Below are 12,725 nucleotides of genomic sequence, written 5' to 3' on the forward strand. Positions count from 1 at the left end.
CTCTGGCCTGTGGCCTGGGTCCTCCTGTCCTTAGAGAGAATGCAGGCAGGGACCCTGAGGCCCGCGGGGATGGGGGTTGTGCTTACTCAGGAGCCCTGGCTGAGTGCTGTGAGGGGTAGAGGGTCCAAGATCCTGCCTGTCCCCCAGGAGCCATGGCTCTGCCAGTCTGCTGGAGCTGTGGGTGGTTTCTAGGTGGTCCAGCTGCTGCCCCCACCCCGTGACGTGCAAAGCCCTAAAGTAGTTGGGTTTGGGAGCAGGTGCGGCCTCAAGAAATCCACTTCTCCCAAGAAAGGGGGCCTGGAGCCCTGCCTGCTTCCCTCTGTACCCTGGGCCTGAATCTGAAAATGGGGGGCCTGGTTATAATCCTGAGGGTACCTGGGGTGAGAGCATGTGTGTGCACGCGCATGGGTGTGTGTGAACGTGTGTGCGTGTGTGTGCATATGCATGTGTTTGCAGGTGTGTGCGTGTGTGTGTGTGTATGCATGTGTGTGCGTGTGTGCGTGCGTGTGTGCGTGGGTGCATGTGTACAGATGTGTGTGTGCATGTGCGAGCACGTGTGCGTGTGTGCGCGTATGAATGTGGTTGTGCACATGTGCAGGTGAACCAGAGTGAGTGGCTGCCTCTACCAGGCCAGAGGGCTCCCCGCAGCTTTCAGGGCCCCCGCTGCTCTCTGGGTCATGGGCTTTGTGGTCCCCCTGAGGGAAAGGCCTATGTCTACTGCACTGATCCACAGCCTGGGCCACAGGTAGGGAAGAGGCCCAAGCTGGCAGATAGGAGGTGTGGTTGCCCATGGGGCAGAATGACCACAGAGGAGCCCTGCCTTTCCCTGCCCCTTGCGCCCTTGTGAATGATGGGAACAGGCTGAGGACAGGAGGTCCCCGTGGAGGCAGGAGGGAAGCCTGGGAAACCTGGGCAGGGTAGAGATCGCAGCAGAGCAGGAGTGCTGCAGATGCGGCCAGGCTGGGCCCTGCAAGGTGGGAAAGAGGCTGGGCTGGTCTGTGGGGACACCAGCCATCAGACTCGGCCAGTGAGCACCCTCTGTCTTCCCTCCAGGCGTCCTTCTGGACATCCAGCAGCACTTTGGGGTCAAGGACCGAGGCGCCGGCCTGCTGCAGTCAGGTGAGGCCCACCTCCCACCTTCCCCCCCGCCCAGGTGTTGGCGTCGTGAGTCCTGTCCTGTTGGCCGTCATCTGCCACCCGGTCTGTCTTCCCCTGTCCTGACTCCTGGAAAGAGAGTGGGCTTTGCATCCCAGTCTCTCTATTGCCGCCCGCCAATGGCACTGCTTCTCTGAGCCTCTGCTGCTTTTCTTGTGTAACAAAATGAATAATACCTGCCCTGAGGGGCTATGGCAGGTAAAGGAGAGTGCAGGCAAAAGTTGCAGAGGTGACCTTGCTCTGGGTCCGGGGCCTCATCGGGACCCAGTGATCCAGGTTCCTTCCTGAGGCTGGTGCAGGGAGCTCCTTAATTCAGTAAGTTGGGCAGTGCCAACAGAGCCGTGGTGACCCTGTTTTTATCTCCTGCCCTCCCCCACATTCCTTCCAATATCATCAACCCTGGGAATCACCTCTTAGGTGACGAGGCAGAAAACTCCACCTAGTCAGCCCCAGAGCGGTTCCCAAGCCCGGGGCAGGCGCCTGAGAATCTGGGCCCTGAACTGGACGTGGGCCTGAGGTTCCTGCCACCCTCTCCCCTGGGGCCCAGGCTTCTGATGGGCTGCCAGAGCAGGGCCTGAGCCCCCAGGCTGCTGGAAGCTGGGCTGGGACAGTGTGGGAGGCCATTAAGCACTTATGGCAGCCCACCAGCCCCTCCTTCCGGGAAACGTGCCTCCCTTGTCCCCGCCCTCCCCGTGACATGGCCCCGTGGGAGCCGGGCCCTTGGCTCCCTGGCCTTCCCACTGGCTGAGGCCATGTTGGCAATGCTCTTAGCAGCACCCCTCGGGCCTGGGCAGAGACTAAGGCCGGTGCTGCCACCCGGGGCTGGGGGCAGGAGGCCTGGTCCTGACTCTGCCCTAGTGGTGCTGTGTGGCCCCAGCCTGGGTCCTGCCTTCTCTGGGCCCTTGGGCCTGGAGTCCATCCGGCTGTGAGCCCCAGTCAGATGCAGGATGAGGTCCCCATGGTCTGCATTCCAGTCGGTGAACCCCTTCCCCTGCCTGGGCCCTCCTGGGAGGGAGCGGGTGGAGTGAGCTTGTTCTGTCCAGGAACCTGCCTGACCTGTCTAAGTGGATTCCAGTATGCACAATCCCTCCCCAGCTCACAGAATGCCACAGCCGCTCCCCCTGCCCCCCTTCCTAGCTGTCCTTACAGCCCAGATGGGGACTTCGGGGCTCAGAGAGAGGGGTTGCGATGGTTCTCGGGCTCAGGTGAGACTTGACTGTGCTAGGATGGGGCACGGCTGTGTGGTCCAGTATCCCCTATAGGTGGCCAGGTCCCTGCCCTGGCAGACATCATGTTTTCCCAGGCAGGCCATGAGCCCAACCCCTCCCCTACCCCTTCCTGGGTCTCCCTGGCTAGGCCAGAATAAGTCTGCCTGCCCTGCCGCCTGAGACAGGTTCCTCTAGCTCTCTGGGCTGTGCGCATGCAGTGACCAGCACTTCAGCCGGGAAATGGAGTTCCAGCCACATGGGTGCATGAGAAGGAGTGGGCTGCCAGGCTGGCAAGGAAAGGGTGGGAGAAGGCCTAGCTGCCCAACCCCCGCCCTGTGTGGCCCCTGACTCACTGGGGACCTGGCCCAAGCCTCATCCCCCTCCTGGTCCCGGCCTCGCTGCCTCTTCTGGAGCAAAGCTGCACCCGATACGTCCTCCATTTAATGCCCACTGAGCATGGTCGGGGCCAGCACAGCCCAGGGAGGGGCGGGAGGTATAGGGAATGGTGGGGAGGGTCACAGGCTGGGCGGGGGGTGGGGGGCTCGGTTCAAGGCAGGTGTGAGGGTTCCCTGGTTCTTTCTGCAGTTCTGTCCCAGGCTGGCTGCTCGGGCTCATGAAAGAGAAGTCACTCTGTCCCTCCTCATCCCGGTGGCCTGGCTGGAGGTGGACAAAACGTGCACAGGCGTTGTCTTGTTTCCTTCTTCCAGTAACCCTATGGGCTCCGTTTGTCAGCTTCATTTACCAGATACAGGGACAAAGGCCCAAGAGAGGGAAACGGCTTGCTCGAGGGCTGGCAGTGGAGAGCAGCCGGCCTGGAATAGGGACCTGGGCCTCTGCCTCTGCTGCCCACAGGCCAGGGGGCAGCCTGGATGCTTGGCATCTCAGTGTCCCCAGGGTGGGTGCCTCTGGGCCATGGTGAGAATTGCCGGCATTCTCAGGGACCCTCTAGTCTGTACACCATGACCCTCACCTGTCACCTACCCCGGCACAGCTGGCATGGCTCCCCAAGGTGCCCTCACCCCTTCGGCCACTTAAGCCAAGAAGCCAGTCGAGTAGACCATGATGTGACTCAGTGGACAACTAGGCAAGTCACCTAATTGGCCTGTGTCCCAGGCACCTGTGCCTTCCCCAAGCCCGATAAGGTCGGAGCCGGGTGGAGGGCGCCAGCCAGGTGTTGGTGCTTGCCCAGATCAAAGGGCCAGGGCTGAGAGCGGGGCTGCCTGCTTATTTGTGGGCACCAGGGGCTGCTGGGCCAGGAGACAGGGAGTGGGGGTGGCTGAGGGTTAGGCCTGGGCTTGTCCCTGCTGTTTCCCTCTTGGGACCAGGCACGAAAACTGCTGAGGATGAGCCCACTTTCAGCAGCCCCTTTGCAGATTAGATGGCTGCTGGTTTGGACCTGGCCCCTGGACCTTCTGCAGGAGCCATAGCTCAGCCTCTGTGAAAGCCCACAGCAGAACTACAGCTCATAGGCTGGGCACCTATGGCTCATGCCTGTAATCCCAGCACTTTGGGAGTCCGAGGCAGGTGAATCATCTGAGGTCAGGAGTTCGAGACCAGCCTGTCCAACATAGTGAAACCCCGTCTCTACTAAAAATACAAAAATTAGCCAGGCGTGGTGGCGTGCGCCTGTAATCCCAGCTACTCAGGAGGCTGAGGCAGGAGAATCGCTTGAAGCCAGGAGGTGGAGACTGCAGTAAGCCAAGATCACGCTGCTGCACTCCAGCCTGGGTGACAGAGCCAAACTCTATCTCACAAAAAAAAAAAAAAAAAATTACAGCTCATAGGTTTTGCTGTTTTGGGAAATCAGGAGCCCCCATGGCCTACACCTAAAGAAGCAGCTGCCACTGAACCATGTGCTGAGCTCTGCCCAGACTCAGTTCTTGCCCTCAGGTAGATTCCCTCTATCTATAGGGGCAGAAAACATATCATCAAGTCACCACCCAGGCACAGGGGGAATGTGGGAGCCTGCGTGGACGGCAGAGAGCGTGCACTTAGCTCTGGCTGGTGGCAGGTGGAGAATGCTTCCCTGAGGAGGAGACATCTGAATGGGGCTTTGAAGGATGGGTTAGAGTTTATAGTCAGTGTGTGAGATCGAGTAGATGTGTGAAGCCCTCCTTTCCCCTCCAAGCTAGGCAAAATATGCCAAGAAAACATGTTGAAATTACAAAGCTGAGCTTGACAGCTAAAGCTAGCAGGGAAATTCCCAGATGCCAGAAGCAGAGAGCTGAACTCAAAAACCGGAGTGGGAGCTAGAATTGAAGCCAAGTGATGCAGAGTGTTTAGGGACCAGATAAATGTCTTCGAAGCTTGTTACAGTATTTTCAATGTAAACATTTTTATCATGAAAAATTTTAAACAGACATAAAAAGTAGTGAGAATGGCGCAACAAACTTCCATGGAACACATCACCCAGATTCATCAAGGGAACGCCCGCTTGGCTCAGTTTCCGGGCCTGGGATTTCTTCGTTCTAACCATGGGTGATTTCGTTTCCATCCAAGCTTCCTGATTCCAAGCTGTGTCCCCAGGCTGGTGGGTGGTTTTTCTGGTAGAGTTCCCTTTCGAGAATGGGCATTTCCCACCTGCCTCTGGCTTTATGCACAAAGCCTAGTTCCAGCCCCTGCTCCATACAGGCCTGGGGCTTCCACTTCCTTCCCCATAGAGGCCCCCTGTGTTTCCAGGGACCCCAGCAGAAGCAAATCCCAAACCATTCCTTAGGGAATTCTTCATGACCCAGAGCCTGCATGGGACACAGGGGACAATTTCCACTGAAGACAAAGTCAAATTCAAAATCAATAGAGCAGGCCGGGCGCAGTGGTTCACACCTGTAATCCCAGCACTTCGGGAGGCCGAGGCGGGTGGATCACCCGAGGTCAGAAGTTTGAGACCAGCCTGAACCAACATGGTGAACCCCGTCTCTACTAAAATACATAAATTAGCTGGGCGTGGTGTGGGCGCCTATAATCTCAGCTACTCGGGAGGCTGAGGCAGAATCGCTTGAACCCAAGAGGTGGAGGCTGCAGTGAGCCAAGATCACACCACTGCACTCCAGCCTAGGTAACAAGACCAAGACTCCGTCTCAAAAAAAAAAAAAAAAAAAAATTGGGCACACAGTTCTCCCTCATTTTTTTGAGAGGGAGTCAGCTGACCCTGAAGATGGGAAAACAGACTCATCGCAAAGGGACTTTAAAATTAGGTGTGTTTAATATTCAAAGCTGTAAAGGAAAGGATAGGATTTGTCAGACAACAACAGAACATTATGAAAAGAGAACCAGAAAATGTTTAAAAGACTAATATTCAAAAATACTAGAAGTGAAAAATATGTATTAGAATAAAAAATGGAATAATTAGGTGAGTTAATGAGTAGACTAAACCTAGTTGAAAGAAAAGTGAATTAGAAGCTAGATCTGAGGAAATCAGCATCAACGCAACACAGGGAAGGGCAAGGGAGAACGAAGGCTGTTTGTGGCACTGCCTGACTCGAGTGGCCCGTGGCCCATTGGCCGTGGGTTGGTGTATGGGGAGAACAGAAGGAGAAGAGGCTGGACAGTGGGCAGGGTCTGACTGTGAAAGGCTTGAAGGCCAAGATAAGGCATTTAGATTTTGTCTTGGGGCAGTAGGGAGCCAGAGAAGGTTTTGGAGCAGGGCAGTCCATGTAAAATGTGTGTCTCAGGCTGGGCGCGGTGGCTCACGCCTGTAATCCTAGCACTTTGGGAGGCCGATGCAGGAGGATCATGAGGTCAGGAGATTGAGACCATCCTGGCTAACACAGTGAAACCCCATCTCTGCTAAAAATACAAAAAATTAGCCGGGTGTGGTGGCGGGCACCTGTAATCCCAGCTGCTCGGGAGGCTGAGGCGCAATCACTTGTACCTGGGAGACAGAGGTTGCAGTGAGCTGAGATTGCACCACCGTGCTCCAGCCTGGGCGACAGAGCGAGACTCCATCTCAAAAAACAAACAAACAAACAAAAGATGTGTGTCTCAGGATATTCGTTCTGGGACCAAGTGTGGGAAAGGGCAGCAGAGGAAGCTGAAGGCTACTCAGGGCCAGGGTTTGTAGGCTCACAAGGAAGTGCCAGGATGGGGATGGGGGAACGGAGGGAGAGTGGGGACAGAGGAAGAGCCAGCTCAGACCGAAACCAGACAGTGCCTCTGATTTGGGGGTAAGTCTCCTTCTGCCCATTCTCCCCTCCCCTCTTTGGCCAGCCCAGCGACTCCTGCTTCAGCAGACTTGGGTTCTGAAGGCACAGCCGGGCAGCCCCTGTGGCTGTTCCCCAAGGCCCTCCTTTTCAAGGGGTGGCCCCAAAACCTCATTCACCCTGAGGCCTGAGAGGCCAACACAGGGTTTACATCCTGAGTAGGGGATCACAGAGCAGGTGTTCCCGTCCTTCCACGGGGAAGTCTGAGTGTGGTGAGCTTTCAGGTGCTGATGGGGCCATCTGTCCTGAGCATTCTCCGTCAGCTTGGCCAGCCTAGGCTGTCCCTTGGATGGGCAGAGCCTGGCCCCTGCCCCACCCATGTCTGCCTGAGCACCCTCCCTGCCCACAGGATGTGGAGGATGGCAGGTCTTCTCCAAATAACAGATCAGCCATGTAAAAATAGCCATGGTTCAGCCCAGGCCGAGGCAAGGGCTGAATGCAGGCTCCAAGGCCACAGAGTGGGGGCTCAGGGCTGCCCCAAGCTCGGACTTGTTCTTTCCTGCTCCAAAACTGCCTTCTGGGGTCATACAGGCCATGTGTGCCATGGGGATGGCTCCCCTGACCACGGACAGGGTCCTGGGGCTGCCCACCAGGACACCGAGTCCCCGTGGGGGTTCTGAGCTCTGGGCTGCCATGAGAGGTGGACAGCACTGGCTTTCTGACGGCCTCCTGCCAGCCCGGTGAGGAGGAGGGAGCGAGGCCCTGGCCCAAGACCCTGAGGCGGGCGGGTTGCTCTGACTCCTCCCTCCCTGCTGTCACGGCCCTGCCCGCTCGGCCCTGGCTCTCTATTGTCCTAGACCTGTGGGCTCAGCACACGTGAGCTGAGCGAGGGCTTCCCCACACCCTCCACAGGATGTCCCTGCGGGAACTGCTGGGAAAGCCGCCCCTACCAAAACCAGGGGTGGGGCTGCCAGTCTGCCCAGAAAGCTCTCCTCAAACAAACAAAGACCACGGGATGGCGGGGTGGTGGGCAGGGGAAGCTTCTAGCCTGGAGGCCCAGCCCAGGCTGGTCTTTATTCTCAGCAGAGTTGTCCGCTGGCCTCTGTGTCCCCATCGGACACAGTTCACATGGGCAAGGCTTTGCCTGTCCTGTCCCTTCTGCCAGAACCTTCTCTCTCAGTCCCCTCTGTGTCCCTACCCTGATTGTGTTCAGGCCCCTCCATGGCCTGTGACCTCCAGAGGGGCCAGGAGGGGTCCTCCCTCCTGTCTGTCCTGAGCAGAGAGAGGGCGGCAGTGATGATTCCACCTCCCTCCTGACCCTGGACTGCCATGTCCCAAGGGAAGACACTGAGGGGCGGGCAGGTCCAGACTGTGCCTTCCTAATTTGGTCTGTCATCTCAGGCAACTTCCTCCACCTCTTGGGGCCTCAGTGACCTCAGCTGTTAGATGGGGATGGACATGGGGAGGATCAGGTGAGCTAAGGGCACGTGGGTGCTTGGGCAAGTTCATCAGGCTGGGGCCGGTGGGTGGGGACGGGGCGTGCCAGCTTCTGCCAGGAGTCCACCTGCAGTCCTGGGGGCTTCTGCCCATCTCAGTGAGCAGCCAGAAACCAGGGAGGGGTTGAAAGAGCTAGGAAGGGCCTGTGCTTCCTGCTCCACTGTGGGCAAGAGGGGAGAATGGAGCATGATGGCCGGGGTCTGGCGAAGGTCTGGGTCATGTCCCTCCAGCCCCTCTTCACCCCCTCTGGTAAGGGGCTTTTTCAAGGGTCCCACCATGGTGTTGGGGGGCGGGGTGGAGAGAGTGCGCCGTGGTTCTCTGTCGCCTTCTAAACACCAAACCCTGTCCTGGTCTTTAGCCCAGTCCACCCTCCACAGCCTCATCTCTCGCTGCTTCCTCTTCAGCGTCCTCAGGCCGTGGCCTCACCTGTCTCCTTGCTGTCCTCAATAGGCCCTGAACCTTCCCTGACCTTGGGAACATCAGCTGGGACCTTCCCCCTTCCCAGCATGGCAGTCTGCGGAGTGATTTAGAGCAAGGACTCTGGAGTCTGCCAGACTGGGGTTTAAATTCTGGCTCAGCCGCACACTAGCTGTGTGACATCACTTCTTTTGGCCTCCATTGTCTCTTCTGTAAAACGAAGAGAACAGAATCAAATGAGATCATCTGTGCATATGTCAAGGCTGCATCCTGGGCCTTGCCTATAATAACTGCTCCATAAATAATAACTGCAGTTATTACGAACACTAAGCATCATGCCTCTGAACCATTATACAATATTGCTGATAAGATCTGAAGTTTATATTTCAGTGTATATTCTTGATGTTAAGTATTACCGTAACGGTAAACTCCTATGCATGCTTCAGTGCCCAGCTTTGACACCACCACCTCCAGGAAGCCTCTCTTCATTATCTTGGCAGGATCTGGAGTTCCTTGATGGTTCCCCAGTGTAGGTTGTCCTTTAAACAGAGCAACCTATGAACAGGATCTGCCCCTGGCCTGACGGGGCAACTTCTCTTCTGATTCTTTCTGTCCACTTCCCACCTAGCACAGACAGGCACAGAGAGAACAATTCCTCCTCCTCCCCCTAACATGTGTCCTGATGCAACTGGAAATCTCCCTCCTGCCACGTTCTGATCTGATCTCAGGCAGGTCCTTGGAGGCAGGCCCAGAAGGAAAAATTCTTTTTCTAAATGTGAGGAAATAATTTCTGCCTTGAACAATTTAAACAAGGGCCCAGTGTTGACCAAGGCCGGCCTGCTCTGGGCAGGGTGTGGCATTAAGCACCTTGCACGTGCTATCCAGCACCCAGACCCACCCTGGAGAGCTGCTATTTTTATCTTCATTTTACAGAAGAGGATGTTGGCATGTTGGCGCTGGCTCAGGCCGGCTCACGAGAGTCCATTGTTAACATTTCAGGAATGGTGTGTGAGCTTGTCGTAAAATACAACCATTGTTAAAAACTAAATGATATCAGCTTACAATTAAATAATTAGAAACAAGGTAATAACTACTCAGAAGTCCTCACTTCCTAATTATTTTGCTGTGTTTAAGCGTTATCTGTGTTCCTATGGTGAGTGGCGTCTGTTCTATTTGTGCGGTAGAAACACTGGACAATGGCGTGTTCCTGCACATCCCTGTCCAACGCCCATCAGTGACACGACGTGGGTAGCTTGAACTCAGCCAGGGTGGAGTGTTTACACCACAGAAATGAGCAAACACGGCCAGGCGCGGTGGCTCACGCCTGTAATCCCAGCACTTTGGGAGGCCGAGGCAGGAGGATCACCTGAGATCAGGTGTTTGAGACCAGCCTGGCCAACATGGCAAAACCCCGTTTCTACTAAACATACAAAAATTAGCTGGACGTGGTGGCAGGTGCCTATAATCCCCGCTACTCGGGAGGCCGAGGCAAGAGAATCGCTTGAACCTGGGAGGCGGAGGTTGCAGTGAGCTGAGACGGCGCCACTGCACTCCAGCCTGGGCGACGGAGTGAAACTCCATCTCAAAAAAAAAAAAAAAAAAGAGCAAACACGCCACATCAGGGCTGCCCTCGCCCCTTTTTCAGAGCCAGTTAAACATTTATCAGCACACCACTGAAGGTGAGACACAGAAAGGCTGTGGCCTGACCGAGGTCACTGGCCGGGAAGGAGCAGAGGTGAATTTGAGCCCAGGGAGTGTGTCTCATGCCTGGATTTGTGCACCCGCATGCTGATTCTACCCAAGCCCTCTGGAATTAACAGGTCTGCTCGTACACCCACCACCCACGCGCACTCTCTGGCCTGTTCTTGCTCGCGTGAGAGAGGGGCAGCCACTCCTCCAGCCAGGTTCAGGGGAGTTCTGCCCGGCCTTCTCACCTCTCTTTCACCTCTCTCTTTTCCTCCTTCCTCCCTCCCTCTTTCTCTTCTCTCAGGTCCCATCTCGCCAGGGTCTCAGGCCCACGGAGGAGCAGCCGGGACCACGCACACATTCAGCCTGGCAGTCAGAGGCCAACTGGCTGCCATGTCTGTCACTCCCAGCCTTTGTCTGGCCATCTGCCCATCAGCTGTGGGACTGCTTTCCAGGGGGAGGAATGGGGGGCCACCTCGCTGTGTGACCTAGGGTCTACCCTGCCTTGCCCTGGGCCTCTTCGTCCCACCTGGGACCTCCAAGGCCCCTCCCATCACTGGCAGTGGCCTCCCTGTGGAATCTTCTAAACCTCTTGTTCTGGAAGAACAAAGCCAGGTCACGGCCTTTGCTCAGCATCCCGTTGTGTTCTCCTTTCTCACCCGTGGATGTCACGGTCATCACAGTGGGCTCCGGGGCCCTGCCCCAGCCTCTTTCCTGCTCCCCCAACATGCTAAGTAACTCCTGCCCCAGGGCCTAGGCACTTGCTGTTCTTGCCCCAATAATTGCATGATTTGTTTCCTTACCTCATCCAGGTCCTGGCTGAAATAGCCCCTTCTTTGACCCCTCTATTTAAAATTGTGGTGGCTGGGTACAGTGGCTCACGCCTGTAATCCCACACTTTGGGAGGCCAAGGCGGGTAGATCACTTGAGGTCAGGAGTTAAAGACCAGGCTGGCCAACATGGAGAAACCCCGTCTCTACCAAAAATACAAAAATTAGCTGGGCGTGGTGGCAGGCGCCTGTAATCCCAGCTACTCAAGAGGCTGAGGCAGGAGAATTGCTTGAACCTGGGAGGCGGAGGTTGCAGTGAGCGGAGATTGCACCACTGAACGCCAGCTGCCTGAATAACAGGGCAAGACGCTGTCTCACCAACAAATAAAACACCAGCTAACTATATCAATAAATTTCAGCCAGGCGCGGTGGCTCACGCCTGTAGTCCCAGCACTTTGGGAGGCCAAGGTGGGCGGATCACCTGAGGTCAGGAGTTGGAGACCAGCCTAGCCAACATGGTGAAACCCTGTCTCTACTAAAAATACAAAAATCAGCAGAGCGTGATGGTGCGTGCCTGTAGTGCCAGCTACTCGTGAGGCTGAGGCAGAAGAATCACTTGAATCCAAGAGGCGGAGGTTGCAGTGAGCGGAGATTGCGCCATTGCACTCCAGCCTGGGTGATAGAGTGAGACTCTTGTCTCAAAAAAATGTAAAATCGTGGCATCCACGTGCTCTCACACACACCCTTCCAAGCTCCTGTTTCAGCCCCTCCCACCCTCTGTAGCACTTGCCACCATCTGACAAGCTGTGTTATTGATTTGTTTCTTTATTGTCTATTTCTCCTCATTCGAATGAAAGCTCCGTAGGGTAGGGGTTTTTGTCTCTTTTGTTGACTGCTATATCCCAAACACCTAATACGGTTCCTGGTGCATTGTAGGTACAAAAAAATTGTTGTTGTTGTTGAATGACAAGACGGTAGGATGGACAGACGGATGGCAGTGTTTTCAGCCATTAGGAAAGGCCCCGCAGCGCACTGGGAGCAAGGGCAGCTGTGTGGTCTAGCAGGTGCAAAATCTGGAGTTCCAGGACCAGTTCTGCCTGATTTGCTGTGTGACCTTGCGTAGATCCCTTCCCCTCTCTGAGCTTCTTTCCCAAGTAGAACAAGGAGTGCAGTGCGGTAAAGTATAAGGAACACAGGCTCTGGGGTCAGATCCCCACTGGAACATTTACTGCCTGTGGGGTCTTGGCCAAGTCACTCTCCCTCTGAGTCTGTCTCCACATCTGTGAGGTGGGAGGGGGCTAGAAAGATACGTAATACATGAGATACAAAGATACATGATGAGATATGGCCGGGCACAGTGGCTCACACCTGTAATCCCAGCACTTTGGGAGGCCAAAGTGGGTGGATCACTTGAGGCCAGGAGTTCGAGACCAGCCTGGCCAACATGGCAAAACCCCATCTCTATTAAAATATAAGGATTAGCCAAGTGTGGTGGCACGTGCCTGTAATGCCAGCTACTCAGGAGGCTGAGGCATAAGAATTGCTTGAACCCAGGAGATGGAGGTTGCAGTGAGCCGAGATTGTGCCACAGCACTTCAGCCTGGGTGACAGAGCAAGACCCTGTCTCAAAACGATAAAAATAAAATTTTAAAAAGATATGTGAGATATGACATGGTGAGCCCCTAGCACAGTGTCTGGCATGTAGAACATGTTCAATAAATAGATGTTGACTCTTAAAAAGTACCCAAAGGGCTCACCCAAACCTGGACAAGCTGGACGAACTGGCCATACATGGGAGAGGATGGCATGGACTTGCCTGACCTTGTAAGGCCTTTCCCACCTTCCTGGGGTGC

General features: G+C 55.6%; 1 protein-coding gene across 4 annotated transcripts in view; it reads left to right on the plus strand.

The window, feature by feature from the left end:
• Nucleotides 1–12,725, plus strand: part of SPNS2 (SPNS lysolipid transporter 2, sphingosine-1-phosphate) — a 39,271-nt gene that overhangs the window by 13,440 nt on the left and 13,106 nt on the right. For all 4 annotated transcript variants that reach the window (XR_009211043.1, XR_004245286.2, XM_032137920.2 and 1 more), the window contains exon 2: nt 1,054–1,119. Coding sequence is in view for 2 of the 4 variants with exons in the window: in XM_032137920.2 (XP_031993811.1) it covers nt 1,054–1,119 (66 nt within the window). In the remaining 2 variants the exon portion in view is untranslated. The remainder of the gene's footprint in view (nt 1–1,053; nt 1,120–12,725) is intronic.

The sequence above is a fragment of the Hylobates moloch genome, unplaced genomic scaffold, assembly GCF_009828535.3.
Source record: "Hylobates moloch isolate HMO894 unplaced genomic scaffold, HMol_V3 SCAFFOLD_19, whole genome shotgun sequence".
Lineage (NCBI taxonomy): Eukaryota > Metazoa > Chordata > Mammalia > Primates > Hylobatidae > Hylobates > Hylobates moloch.